The sequence below is a fragment of the Oncorhynchus masou genome, chromosome 1 (assembly GCF_036934945.1).
Source record: "Oncorhynchus masou masou isolate Uvic2021 chromosome 1, UVic_Omas_1.1, whole genome shotgun sequence".
Taxonomy (NCBI): domain Eukaryota; kingdom Metazoa; phylum Chordata; class Actinopteri; order Salmoniformes; family Salmonidae; genus Oncorhynchus; species Oncorhynchus masou.
The window spans coordinates 4,390,881-4,407,362 of NC_088212.1; the positions used below are offsets into that span (position 1 = coordinate 4,390,881).

The window sequence follows — 16,482 nt, forward strand, 5'->3', positions numbered from 1 at the left end:
GGACTCTACCCACAACACTGGACTCTATGTACACTCTGGACTCTATGTACACTCTGGACTCTATGTACACACTGGACTCTATGTACACACTGGACTCTACCCAACACACTGGACTCTACCCCCACACACTGGACTCTACCCACCACACTGGACTCTACCCCCACACACTGGACTCTACACAACACACTGGACTCTACCCAACACACTGGACTCTACCCAACACACTGGACTCTACCCAACACACTGGACTCTACCCAACACACTGGACTTTATGTGAGGGTAAATGCCACATCACTTTACCCCAGGGCTTGTCCAAACCTCTTCCTGGAGAACTACCCTCCGGTCTGTTTTCACTCCAACACCAGTTGTTACTAACCTGATTCATCAACCAGGTAATTATTAGAATCAGTTGTGCTAGATTAGGGTTGGAGTGAAAACCTACAGGATGGTATTTGCACATAGCTACTACAATTACCTTGTTAAATTACCTATTTATTTATCTACCTATTTGCACATCGACTCGGTATGTTATAATGACAAAGCAAAAATACATTTTTGGAAATGTTTCCAAATGTATTACAAATAAAAAAAACTGAAAATATCACATTTACATAGGTATTCAGACCCTTTACTCAGTACTTTGATGAAGCACCTTTGGCAGCGATTACAGCCTTGAGTCTTCTTGGGTATGACGCTAAACGCTTGGTACACCTGTATTAGGGGAGTTTCTCCCATTATTTTCTGCAGATCTTCTCAAGCTCTATCAGGTTGGATGGGGAGCATCGCTGCACAGCTATTTTCAGTTCTCTCCAGAGATGTTCGATCGGGTTCAAGTCCAGGCTCTGGCTGGGCCACTCAAGGACATTCAGAGACTTGTCCCGAAGTCACTCCTGCGTTGTCTTGGCTGTGTGCTTAGGGTCGTTGTCCGGTTGGAAGGTGAACCTTCGCCCCCAGTCTGAGGTCCTGAGCGCTCTGGAGCAGGTTTTCATCAAGGATATCTCTGTACTTTGTTCCATTCATCTTTCCCTCGATCCTGACTAGTCTCCCAGTCCCTGCCGCTGAAAAACATCCCCACAGCATGATGCTGCCACCACCATGCTTCACCTCAATGCTTCACCATAGGGATGGTGCCAGGTTTCCTACAGACGTGACACTTGGCATTCAGGCCAAAGAGTTCAATCTTGGATTCATCAGACCAGAGAATCTTGTTTCTCATGGTCTGAGAATCCTTTAGGTGCCATTTGCAAAACTCCAAGCTGGCTGTCATGTGCCTTTTACTGAGGAGTGGCTTCCATCTAGCCACTCTACCATAAAGGCCTGATTGGTGGAGTGCTGTAGAGATGGTTGTCCTTCTGGAAGGTTCTCCCATCTCCACAGAGGAACTCTAGAGCTCTGCCAGAGTGACCATTGGGTTCTTGGTCACCTCCCTGACCAAGGTCCGATTGCTCAGTGGTTTCAAACTTCTTCCATTTAAGAATGATGGCGGCCACTGTGTTCTTGGGGACCTTCAATGCTGCAGAAATATTTTGGTAAACTTCCCCAGATCTGTGCCTCGGCACTGTCTCAGAGTTCTATGGATAATTCCTGCGACCTCATGGCTTGGGACCTTATGTAGACAGGGTGTGTGCCTTTTCAAATAATGTCCAATCAACTGATTTTCTAGGATGATCGATGGAAGCAGGATGCACCTGAACATGTTTTTGCTTTAACAATATGGGATATTGTGATGTCATTATGGGATATTGTGATGTCATTATGGGGTATTGTGATGTCATTATGGGGTATTGTGATGTCATTATGGGGTATTGTGATGTCATTATGGGGTATTGTGTGTAGATTGATGAGGGAAAATTATATTTTAATCAATTTTAGAATTAGGCTGTAACGTAACACAATGTGGGAAAAGGGGAAGGGGTGTGAGTAGTTTCCAAATGATCGTGTGTGACCTGCAACGTGTGTGACCTGCTATTTTCTTTGGGTGCTGTTGTTTTACAGGGTCAGGGTCCAGGCTGGTCCCACCCTGCTTCCTCTGTCTGCTCTGATCAGTCAGAACAACATCCACGTGGTAAATGACTGCATTTACAATTCCATAGAGCAACACACTAACACATCACACTGACTACTTGACGTTTCCCCTGTTGGCTAATGTAGCCCTATGTAGTTATGCATAGTGTGTGTGTGTTAACAGTGTAATGTATAGACTGTTTGGTTGCGGACCATCAAGGTTACCCTATACTACCAGGGTTAGGGTTAGTTTATCCTATACTACCAGGGTTAGGATTAGTTTATCCTATACTACCAGGGTTAGGATGAGTTTATCCTATACTACCAGGGTTAGGATTAGTTTATCCTATACTACCAGGTTTAGGGTTAGTTTATCCTATTCTACCAGGGTTAGGATTAGTTTATCCTATACTACCAGGGTTAGTTTATCCTATACTACCAGGGTTAGGGTTAGTTTATCCTATACTACCAGGGTTAGGATTAGTTTATACTATTTTACCAGGGTTAGGATTAGTTTATCCTATACTACCAGGGTTAGGGTTAGTTTATCCTATTTTACCAGGGTTAGGATTAGTTTATCCTATACTACCAGGGTTAGGGTTAGTTTATCCTATTTTACCAGGGTTAGGATTAGTTTATCCTATACTACCAGGGTTAGGATTAGTTTATCCTATACTACCAGGGTTAGGGTTAGTTTATCCTATTTTACCAGGGTTAGGATTAGTTTATCCTATACTACCAGGGTTAGGATTAGTTTATCCTATACTACCAGGGTTAGGATTAGTTTATCCTATTTTACCAGGGTTAGGATTAGTTTATCCTATACTACCAGGGTTAGGATTAGTTTATCCTATTTTACCAGGGTTAGGATTAGTTTATCCTATTCTACCAGGGTTAGGATTAGTTCAACCTATCCTACTTCGGCATGGACCAAATATCTGTGGCCTACAGAAGAGTATACTACAATGCAGGATCAGTGTCTTAGCCAGCTAACTTGCCAAACTATTCTGAATTAACTGTTTGTATTTTAGAAAGATAATCTTGAAATGGGCATTGTCTTATTGAATCAACAACTGAAAACACATACCTACATTTAGATTATTTCAGGTTGTTTATTAAAGTTGTCTGTATAACTCATTGAGCCTTCTTTGTGGTAATATCCTCAGCTCTTAGTGCCAGACTATCCTGTATGTAGCAGTTGTCTTACTTCTATTGCTCTAATCCCCCTCTACTTGTAGTTTTCCTGTCCTCTACTTGTAGTTTTCCTGTCCTCTACTTGAAGTTTTCCTGTCCTCTACTTGAAGTTTTCCTGTCCTCTATTTGAAGTTTTCCTGTCCTCTACTTGAAGTTTTCCTGTCCTCTACTTGTAGTTTTACTGTCCTCTACTTGTAGTTTTACTGTCCTCTACTTGTAGTTTTCCTGTCCTCTACTTGTAGTTTTCCTGTCCTCTACTTGTAGTTTTCCTGTCCTCTACTTGTAGTTTTCCTGTCCTCTACTTGAAGTTTTCCTGTCCTCTACTTGTAGTTTTCCTGTCCTCTACTTGAAGTTTTCCTGTCCTCTACTTGAAGTTTTCCTGTCCTCTACTTCCTGTAAGAACTTAGGATCTACACAGATGTAGCTATCTTTAAACAGGTAATATGTAGCTTTGGGGTTTAATTGTCTCCTTACAAAAGTCTTTACCCATATGGGATATTCTGCTAGCTATTACACAAAGATCTGTTAAACAGTTCAATATAATAAGATGGTTTAAACTGTCAGCACACAACCTCTTACGCCACTGAGGGGAGAGGTCCTCTTCTTGAACGTTTGATTTAAAATAAAATAAAAAGATTATCTATGTACGTCAAAGATCTTCCCTGCTGATCTGCTGCAGATACATTCGCCTTTCATTTTCACTGGGAAAATTGGGTTGGTAGTTGCATCATGTCGACTGCAGTTTCGAGGCAGCGTTCCATGACATTTCTGAAGGACCTCTATTGTTCTGATTCAGAATCTTTGTCCTCGGACGACCCAGAGAGTGTAACAGAGAGCGTGGAGCCGAGTCAGGCATATATTTATGTTTCTCTGCATGGAACAAGCCATCTGGAGGATAGATCACATGGGGGGGGGGGGGGTGGAGGATACCATCATGATATTTAATATTTATACACAATGGCTATGTCCATTTACTAATTGTCCCAGTTCTTACAAGGAGAAGGATGTGATTAGCCAACAGCGTTCAGAGAAAACGGCCGTTGGGCCTCGGGACCAGACGCTAAGCGCCATGTCTAACATCTGCTCTACTGCCTGAGATCATGGGTCATTCTGTAGCCGGAACCCCTAACTCTGCTGCCATAGAACTCACAACTCTGCTGCCAAGGAACTCACAACTCTGCTGCCATAGAACTCACAACTCTGCTGCCAAGGAACTCACAACTCTGCTGCCAAGGAACTCACAACTCTGCTGTCATAGAACTCACAACTCTGCTGCCATAGAACTCACAACTCTGCTGCCATAGAACTCACAACTCTGCTGCCAAGGAACTCACAACTCTGCTGCCAAGGAACTCACAACTCTGCTGCCATAGAACTCACAACTCTGCTGCCATAGAACTCACAACTCTGCTGCCAAGGAACTCACAACCCTGCTGCCATAGAACTCACAACTCTGCTGCCATAGAACTCACAACTCTGCTGCCATAGAACTCACAACTCTGCTGCCATAGAACTCACAACTCTGCTGCCATAGAACTCACAACTCTGCTGCCAAAGAACTCACAACTCTGCTGCCAACCCCCCCAACCCCACTACCATACAACCCACAACCCCACCACCACCAAATAACCCCCTCCCCTCCATCATAGTATCCCAAACCGCACCACCATACAACCCCCAACCCCACCACCATCATACCCCCAACCCCACCCCCATCATACCCCCTCCCCTCCACCATCATGCCCCCTCCCCTCCACCATAGTACCCCAACCACCATCATACCCCCTCCCCTTCACCATAGTACCCCCAACCCCACCACCATCATACCACCTCCCCTCCACCATAGTAACCCCACCACCATAGTACCCCCAACCCCACCACCATACAACCCCCAACCCCAACCCCAACCCCACCACCACCACCATACAACCCCCAACCCCACCACCACCATACAACCCCAACCCCAGCACCATACAACCCCAACCCCACCACCATACAACCCCCAACCCCACCACCATACAACCCCCAACCCCACCACCATACAACCCCCAACCCCACCACCATCATACCCCCAACCCCACCACCACCATACAACCCCCAACCCCACCACCACCATACAACCCCCAACCCCCACCACCATACAACCCCCAACCCCACCACCATCATACCCCCAACCCCACCACCATCATACCCCCAACCCCACCACTATACAACCCCCAACCCCACCACCACCATACAACCCCCAACCCCACCACCATCATACCCCCAACCCCACCACCATCATACCCCCAACCCCACCACCATACAACCCCCAACCCCACCACCATACAACCTCCAACCCCACCACCACCACCACCACCACCATACAACCCCCAACCCCACCACCATAGTAACCCCACCACCATACAACCCCCAACCCCATACAACCCCCAACCCCACCACCATACAACCCCCAACCCCACCACCATACAACCCCCAACCCCACCACCATACAACCCCCAACCCCACTACCATCATACCCCAAACCCCACCACCATACAACCCCCAACCCCACCACCACCACCATACAACCCCACCACCATACAACCCCCAACCCCACCACCATCATACCCCCAACCCCACCACCATACAACCCCCAACCCCACCACCACCATAGTAACCCCACCACCATACAACCCCCCCCCCATACAACCCCCAACCCCACCACCATACAACCCCCAACCCCACCACCATACAACCCCCAACCCCACCACCATACAACCCCCAACCCCACTACCATCATACCCCAAACCCCACCACCATACAACCCCCAACCCCACCACCACCACCATACAACCCCACCACCATACAACCCCCAACCCCACCACCATCATACCCCCAACCCCACCACCATACAACCCCCAACCCCACCACCACCATCATACCCCCAACCCCACCACCATACAACCCCCAACCCCACCACCATCGTACCCCCAACCCCACCCCCATCATACCCCCAACCCCACCACCATACACCCCCACCACCACGATACAACCCCCACCACCACCATCGTACCCCCAACCTCACCACCATCGTACCCCCAACCCCACCACCATCCTTGCAATGAGAGAATCCGTTCTCTCACTACACCCTCCCTGACGAGCACCAAAAGCTCAGCCTTTAGGGCTTTCTCAGGGAAAACAAATCCATAATGGTCAGCTATAGCTATAAGGTCTACTTTACGAAACCTCACCAAACAATCAATAGAAGGCGCTTCAAAACTTGGAGATGGCTGAGGCAGCCATCTTATATACAATGCAGTCTCCTGAACACACTAACTAAACAAGTCATCCAAACTCACAACCTACCATCACACCTCAATCACTAACCACAGAGAGCTCAGAGCAGCAGGGTCCGGTGGGTTTAATGGAAAGATCCCGGATGAGCCCCCATTATGTTACGCATGCCTCCGTGAAGAGAGAACGCAACACCCTGCTACAACTCAACTCTCCGTGAAGTGATGTAAGTAAGGATGACAACAGACAGAATGTGTGTGAGTGAGGATGACAACAGACAGAATGTGGTACCATTTACAAGGACTTTATTCCTTTACACGGTCATATGGGGAAAAGGGGCTGGAAGGAACCAAAGCAAAGAAAGTAAATATCAAAGACCCCTCTCCTACCTTACCTGCCTAACCACTACTTACCTAACCTCTCCTATCTTACCTGCCTAACCACTACTTACCTAACCTACCCTCTCCTACCGTACCTGTCTACCCACTACTTACCTACTTTAGCACCACCTGGTGCCCTAACCAAAATACAGGGGTGGTCCGCCCAGGTCTTACCTAGAGTGCCTAGACAGTGAATATGCTACGGTTATATGTATTCCCGCGGGTCTCTTGCCTAAGCACTCCCGAGTTGCCTGACCCTTCCCCTCTGGGAACAAATGAAACAGGAGAACAAATAATTTCTCAAACAAACTAAGAAACAAAGGACATCAAATAAGCTCTATCTGAGCAACAAACTCACAGAACATACCAACTGCTACAAACAACTAACACAGTAAAATATCCACAGCCATCAGCCTTCTCTCTCAGCAATGACCTCCCTCACATTCAATCTCTCTGCAATGACCTCCCAGCAATGAACCCCCAGCAAATCTCTCTCCTGAACAGAACACTGGCATTTATATAGCTTCAGAATGAATGGGTAATTGGAGACAGCTGCGTCTTGACGAGGGGGCGGGGTCAGCTCTCCAATTAGCCATGGAGTCGACCAATCAGCTGCTTGAGGGATTTCAATAAACACATGCAAAAACACAAACTGGGGAACGTAACACGCACACACATGCACAGAGACACAGACCGTACGTCTGGGATATTTCGCTCTAACCATGCCATGATTCAGAGGTGTGTATGTTTGTGTCTGTGTGTCCGTGTGTGTATTAGGGATGCTCCTACAGCATAAACAGGGGGCCATTGTGGCCCTGCTTCTCCACATCAAAGTCCCTTCGGAATGCTCTTTCTGCGTTGTAACTGAATACCCACCTCGTCTATACCCGCCTCTTCTATACCAACATCGTCTATACCCGCCTCGTCTGTACCAACATCGTCTATACCCGCCTCGTCTATACCCACCTCGTCTATACCCGCCTCTTCTATACCAACATCGTCTATACCCGCCTCGTCTGTACCAACATCATCTATACCCGCCTCCTCTATACTCGCCTCGTCTGTACCCGCCTCGTCTATACCTGCCTCTTCTATACCCACCTCGTCTATATCCCCCTTGTCTATACCCGCCTCGTCTATACCCGCCTCGTCTATACCCGCCTCGTCTGTACCCGCCTCGTCTATACCCGCCTCTTCTATACCCACCTCGTCTATATCCCCCTCATCTATACCCGCCTCGTCTATACCCGCCTCGTCTATGTCCCCCTCATCTATACCCGCCTCGTCTATACCCACCTCGTCTGTACCAACATTGTCTATACCCGCCTTGTCTATACCCGCCTCGTCTATACCCGCCTCGTCTATATCCGCCTTGTCTATACCCGCCTCGTCTATACCCGCCTCGTCTGTACCAACATCGTCTATACCCGCCTCGTCTATACCCGCCTCGTCTGTACCAACATCGTCTATACCCGCCTCGTCTATACCCGCCTCGTCTATACCCGCCTCGTCTGTACCAACATCGTCTATACCCGCCTCGTCTATACCCGCCTCGTCTGTACCCGCCTCGTCTATACCCGCCTCGTCTATACCCGCCTCGTCTATACCCGCCTCGTCTATACCCGACTCGTCCGCACCCGCATCGTCCGTACACGCCTCGTCCATACCCGCCTCGTCTATACCCGCCTCGTATATACCCGCCTTGTCTATACCCGCCTCGTCCATACCTGCCTCATCCATACCCACCTCGTCTATACCCACCTGGTCCATACCCACCTCGTATATACCAGCCTCGTTCATACCCACCTCGTCTATACCCACCTGGTCCATACCCACCTCATCTATACACGCCTCGTCTATACACGCCTCGTCTATACCCACCTCGTCTATACCCACCTCGTCTATACCCGCCTCGTCTATACCCGCCTCGTCCATACCCACCTCGTCCATACACGCCTCGTCCATACCCACACCGTCTATACCCTCCTGGTCCATACCCACCTGGTCCATACCCACCTGGTCCATACCCACCTTGTCTATACCCAACTCGTCTATACACGCCTCGTCTGTACCCGCCTCGTCTATACCCGCCTCGTCTATACCCGCCTCGTCTATACCCGCCTCGCCTATACCCGCCTCGTCTATACCCGCCTCGTCTATACCCGCCTCGTCTATACCCGCCTCGTCTATACCCGCCTCGTCTATACCCACCTCGTCTATACCCACCTGGTCCATACCCACCTGGTCCATACCCGCCTCTTCTATACCCGCCTCGTCTATACCCGCCTCGTCTATACCCACCTCGTCTATACCCACCTGGTCCATACCCACCTAGTCCATACCCGCCTCGTCTATACCCACCTCGTCTATACCCACCTGGTCCATACCCACCTCGTCCATACCCACCTCTTCTATACCCGCTTCGTCTGTACCCGCCTCGTCTGTACCCGCCTCGTCTATACCCGCCTCGTCTATACCCACCTCATCTATACCCGCAACCAAGGAGAGGTCCCGTTTTTTTGCCACCCGGCGCACCCACGCAAAAAAACAAAGCACAGAAAAACTGCACAAACAGTCAATTAGGAAAAAACGCATGACAGCTTGATGGTAATGACAGGTCTTTTACAATCCCATATCTGATGGCTGGTGGCCCCTGACTCAAAGAGCAGAGGTGGAAGCCTTCTATAGGTAATTACTAATAATCACATGGATGCTTTGGGCCCTTCAGCTCTAAGGGCCCTTTGAGGACCTCAACTAACTACTCCCCCATCCACATCTAAATGAACTACCCTCCCATCCACATCTAAATTAACTACCCTCCCATCCACATCTCAACTAACTACCATACCAACCCCATCATCACCAATACCACCACCAACAACAACAACACTACCACCAACAACACTACCACCACGACCACCACCAGTACTACCACGACCACCACCAACACCACTAGCACCGCCACCACCACCAGTACTATCACTACCACCACTAACAACACCACCACCGCCACCAGTACTACCACTACCACCAGTACTACCAATACCACCACCGCCAACACCACCACCACCACCACTACCACTACCACCACCACCAGTACTACCACAACCACCACCACTACCAGTACTACCACTACCACCACTAACAACACCACCACCGCCACCAGTACTACCACAACCACCACCACCACCAGTACTACCACTACCACCACTAACAACACCACCACCACCACCAGTACTACCACTACCACCACCACCACCACCAGTACTACCACTACCACCACCAACAACACCACCACCGCCACCAGTACCACCACGAACAACACCACGAACAACACCACCACCAACACCACCAACAAAACCACCACCACCAACACCACTACCACCACCAACACCACAACCACCACCAACACCACTACCAAATCAAATCAAATCAAATTTTATTTGTCACATACACATGGTTAGCAGATGTTAATGCGAGTGTAGCGAAATGCTTGTGCTTCTAATTCCGACAATGCAGTAATAACCAACAAGTAATCTAACTAACAATTCCTAAACTACTGTCTTATACACAGTGTAAGGGGATAAAGAATATGTACATAAGGATATATGAATGAGTGATGGTACAGAGCAGCATAGGCAAGATACAGTAGATGGTATCGAGTACAGTATATACATATGAGATGAGTATGTAGACAAAGTGGCATAGTTAAAGTGGCTAGTGATACATGTATTACATAAGGATGCAGTCGATGATATAGAGTACAGTATATACGTATGCATATGAGATGAATAATGTAGGGTAAGTAACACCACCACCACCGCCACTACCACCACCACTACCACCACCACCACCACCACCAACAACAACAACACTACCACCAACAACAACAACAACACTACCACCACTACCACCACCACCACCAATACCACCACCACCACTACTAACACCACCACCAATACTACCACCAACACTACCACCACCACCACTACTACAACCACTACCACCACCACTACTACCAACACCGCCACTACCACCACCACTACCCCCACCACTACCACTATCACCACCACCACCACCACCACTACTACCAACCCCACCACCAACACCACCACCACCACTACCACTACCACCACCACTACCCCCACCACTACCACTATCACCACTACCACCACCACCAACAACAACAATACTATCACCACTATCACTATCACCACCACCATCACCAACACCACCCCCACCAACAACGCCACCAACAACAACAACATCACTATTACCACCAAGAACACCACCACCACCAACAACACTATTACCACCTCCACCAACAACAACAACACCACTACCACCCCCACCACCACCAACACCACTACCACCCCCACCAACACCACCCCCACCCCCACCACTACCACCACCACCAACACCACTACCACCCCCACCAACACCACTACCCACCCCCACCAACACCAACACCACCCACCCCCACCAACACCAACACCACCCCCACCAACACCACTACCACCCCCACCACTACCACACCCACCAACACCACTACCACCCCCACCAACACCACCCCCACCAACACCACTACCACCCCTACCACTACCACCCACACCACCACCACCAACACCACTACCACCCCCACCACCACCACTACCACCCCCAACACCATCACTACCACCCCCACCACCACCACTACCACCCCCACCAACACCACCACCACCCCCACCAACACCACAACCACCCCCACCAACACCATCCCCACCCCCACCAACACCACCCTCACCAACACCACTACCACCCCCACCAACACCACTACCACCCCCACCAACACCACTACCACCCCACCACCCCCACCACCCCCACCAACACCACTACCACCCCCACCACCCCCACCAACACCACCCCCACCACCACCACCACCACCCCCACCAACACCACTACCACCCCCACCAACACCACTACCACCCCCACCAACACCACTACCACCCCCACCAACACCAACCCGACCCCCACCACTACCACCCCCACCACCACCACCAACAACAACAACACTACCACCACCACCAACAACAACACTACCACCACCACTTCCACCACCAACAACATTACTACCACCACCAACAACACTACCACCAACACCACCAACAACAGCAACAACACCTCCAACAACAACAACACTACCACCATCATCACCACTACCACTATCACCACCACCACCACTACCACCACCACCAACACCACCAACAACAACAACAACAACAACACTATTACCACCAAGAACACAACCACCACCAACAACACTTTTACCAACACCAACAACAACAACAACACTACCACCACCACCAACAACAACACCACAACCAAAAACACTATTACCACCACCAACACCACCCCCACCACCACCACTACCACCCCCACCAACACCACCAACAACAACACTACCACCACCACCAACAACAACACCACCACCACCACTACCACCCCCACCAACACCGCTACCACCCCACCAACACCACCCCTACCGCCACCAATACCACCACCACAACCAACCCCACCAACACCACCAACAACAACAACACTACCACCAACAATAACACCACCACCACCACTACCACCCCCACCACTACCACCACCACCCCCACCAACACCACTACCACCTCCACCCCCACCACTACCACCCCCACCAACACCACCCCCACCAACACCACTACCACCACCACCAACCCCACCAACACCACTACCACCCCCACCAACACCACCCCCACCAACACCACTACCACCCCCACCAACACCACCCCCACCAACACCACTACCACCCCCACCAACACCACCACCACCCCCACCAACACCACCACCACCCCCACCAACACCACCCCCACCAACACCACTACCACCCCCACCAACACCACCACCACCCCCACCAACACCACCACCACCCCCACCAACACCACCACCACCCCCACCAACACCACCCCCACCAACACCACTACCACCCCCACCAACACCACCACCACCCCCACCAACACCAACACCACCCCCACCAACACCACTACCACCCCCACCAACACCACCCCCACCAACACCACTACCACCCCCACCAACACCACCACCACCCCCACCAACACCACCACCACCCCCACCAACACCACTACCACACCCACCAACACCACTACCACCCCCACCAACACCACTACCACCCCCACCAACACCACCCCCACCAACACCACCACCACCCCCACCAACACCACTACCACACCCACCAACACCACTACCACCCCCACCAACACCACTACCACCCCCACCAACACCACTACCACCCCCACCACTACCACCACCACCCCAACTATCAGCATTACCACCACAAGGTGGAGGGCATGGAAGGTGCCAGCAAATCAACAGAGGCCTTGTTAGTATACTTTATTTACTGTTGAAACCCCTTCTGTTTATTTTATGTTTCTTTAGAGAAATGTGTTACTTAGGAGCCGTCTCAGAAACACCAGTGTTATGTAATAAGAACCAGATTTCTGCCTGTTGGCAGCCAAGCCCACCCAAACGAAGGAGCTGGAGTCTGGTCATTTCTCCTCTCCTCTCTCTCCTTTCTCTCCTCTCTCTCTCTCGCTCTCCTCTATCTCTCTCTCTCTCCCTCTCTGTCTCTTCCTCTGTCCCTCTGTCTCTCTCCTCTCCTCTGTCTCTCTTCACTCTTTCCTCTCTCTCTCTCTGTCTCTTCCTCTGTCCCTCTGTCTCTCTCCTCTCCTCTCTCTCTCGCTCTCCTCTATCTCTCTCTCTCTCCATCTCTCTCTCTCTCTGTCTCTTCCTCTGTCCCTCTGTCTCTCTCCTCTCCTCTCTCCTCTATCTCTCTTCTCTCTTTCCCCTCTCTCTCTCTCTCCTTTCTATCCTCTCTCTTCCTTTCTCTCTCTTCTCTCCTCTCTCTCTCTCCCCTCTCTCCTCTCTCTCTCTTCTCTCCTCTCTCTCTCCTCCTCTCTCTCTCTCTCCTCTCCCTCTCGCTCTCTCCTTTCTATCCTCTCTCCTCCTTTCTCTCTCTTCTCTCCTCTCTCTCTCTCTCCCTCTCTCCTCTCTCTCTCTTCTCTCCTCTCGCTCTCTCTCTCCCCTGTCTCCTCTCTCTCTCGCTCTCTTCTCTCCTCTCTCTCTCTCTCTCTCCCCCCTCTCTCTCTCTCTTCTCTCCTCTCTCCTCTCTCCTCTCTCTCTCTCTTCTCTCCCTCTCTCTCTCTCTCTCTCTCTCTCTCTCTCTCTCTCTCTCTCTCTCCCTTTGTCTGTCAGGCCTGCAGCTCAAGCAGCTTAAGATAAAACCAGAGCTTATATCCACGAAATCTCAGAGTAAGCGGGCTGATATAGGATCAGTTTTGCCTTTAAGATCATAATGAATTAATTATATGGATGGGAGGGGGGTGATCCTAGATCAGCACTTGTACTCTGAGATGCTTTCTGAATACAGGCATGATAATGACCATAGGAGTTGGCTGGATAGCACACGCAGACCTGAGAACAGGCAATAGCAAGGCCACTACACAACTACACACCAGACCGGATGCCATCCACAGGTCATCATTGAGTGCCTGGATGTGTAGGGCAACACTGCCACCTGCTGACGGACTACCCCGCTTTCCCAATGTTCCCACAGACTGGCAAGACTGATGAAGTTGACCACATTTCAAAAAATAACTGCATTGTCATCATCAGCAAGTCAATATCAATAATTTGCCACTTTGTTTAAATTAATTGGACCAGGAAGACATGAAGGAAACAGGCATTATGGCTCAAATAATTGTATTTATTTTACTAGGCAAGTCAGTTAAGAAAAATTCTTATTTTCAATGACGGCCTAGGAACAGTGGGTTAACTGCCTGTTCAGGGGCAGAACGACAGATTTTGTACCTTGTCAGCTCAGGGATTTGAACTTGCAACCTTTCGGTTACTAGTCCAATGCTCTGACCACTAGGCTACCCTGCCGCCCCATGATTGCAATGTTTTTGTAAACCGATAGGGATGAAACAATTGCTAACACAAACAAGTTATGTCATACGGTCAAATTATGGCAACAGTCTGATATCCATGAAAAGAACCATGTGTGGGTTCAGAGGTCATGTGTGGACAAATGGACAATGACCCCAAGCATACTTCCAAAGTTGTGGCAAAAAAATGGCTTTAATTAAGTACAACAAAGTCAAGGTATTGGAGTGGGCATCACAAAGCCCTGACTTCAATCCTACAGAAAATTTGTGAAAAAGCATGTGCAAACAAGGAGGCCTACAAACCTGACTCAGTTACACCGGCTCTGTCAGGAGGAATGGGCCAAAATTTACCCAACTTATTGTGGGAAGCTTGTGGAAGGCTACCCAAAACACTTGACCCAAGTTAAACAATTTAAAGGCAATGCTACCAAATACTAATTGAGTGTATGGTAACTTCTGACCCACTGGGAATGTGATGAAAGAAATAAAAGCTGAAAGATAGCATTCTCTCTAATATTATTCTGACATTTCACATACTTAAAATAAAGTGGTTATTCTAACTGACCTAAAACAGGGGAATATTTTTCTTGGATTAAATGTCAGGAATTGTGAAAAACTGAGTTTAAATGTATTTGGCTAAGATGTATGTAAACTTCAGACATCAACTGTCGATATGACAGATATATATGACAGGTGGCAGAGTCTATGCTGGAAGTACATAAGGGTTGCGTAGGGCTTTTTTCAGGGGCGAGCAATAAGAGAAACATTTACTTAGTCAATGACAAGAAAGCAACAGAACAGAGTAACAGAACACAGCATCCAACTTGAAGTCAACGCTGAGGTCAGGATATAGGTCAGCCTATAGGTCACAACAAAATCATAGGACCGCCTAGGAGTCACAAGGAGTTAGTATCAGTGTCATTCGGACCTGTTAGTGTCATCAGTCTCTGGACATCAGTGCTTGATGAAGGTCTCTGGACTTCAGTGCTTGATGAAGGTCTCTGGACTTCAGTGCTTGATGAAGGTCTCTGGACTTCAGTGCTCGATGATGAAGGTCTCTGGACTTCAGTGCTTGATGAAGGTCACTGGACTTCAGTGCTTGATGATGAAGATATCTGTACTTCAGTGCTTGATGAAGATCTCTGGACATCAGTGCTTGATGAAGGTCTCTGGACTTCAGTGCTTGATGAAGGTCTCTGGACATCAGTGCTTGATGAAGGTCTCTGGACTTCAGTGCTTGATGAAGATCTCTGGACTTCAGTGCTTGATGAAGGTCTCTGGACTTCAGTGCTTGATGAAGGTCTCTGGACGTCAGTGCTTGATGAAGGTCTCTGGACTTCAGTGCTTGATGAAGGTCTCTGGACTTCAGTGCTTGATGAAGGTCTCTGGACTTCAGTGCTTGATGAAGATCTCTGGACATCAGTGCTTGATGAAGGTCTCTGGACTTCAGTGCTTGATGAAGGTCTCTGGACATCAGTGCTTGATGAAGATCTCTGGATTTCAGTGCTTGATGAAGGTCTCTGGACTTCAGTGCTTGATGAAGGTCTCTGGACTTCAGTGCTTGATGAAGGTCTCTGGACTTCAGTGCTTGATGAAGGTCTCTGGACTTCAGTGCTTGATGAAGGTCTCTGGACTTCAGTGCTTGATGAAGATCTCTG

The 16,482-nt window shown here is 49.4% G+C and overlaps 1 protein-coding gene across 1 annotated transcript; it reads left to right on the top strand.

Annotated features, from left to right (window-relative positions):
• Positions 1-8,338: 8,338 nt before the first annotated feature.
• On the top strand, positions 8,339-8,812 carry LOC135505669 (nematocyst expressed protein 4-like; the record flags this gene model as incomplete). Its single annotated transcript, XM_064924750.1, has 1 exon — positions 8,339-8,812. A coding segment is annotated over one exon (474 nt), but the record flags the coding sequence as incomplete, so codon positions are not given.
• Between the last annotated feature and the right edge of the window lie 7,670 nt (positions 8,813-16,482).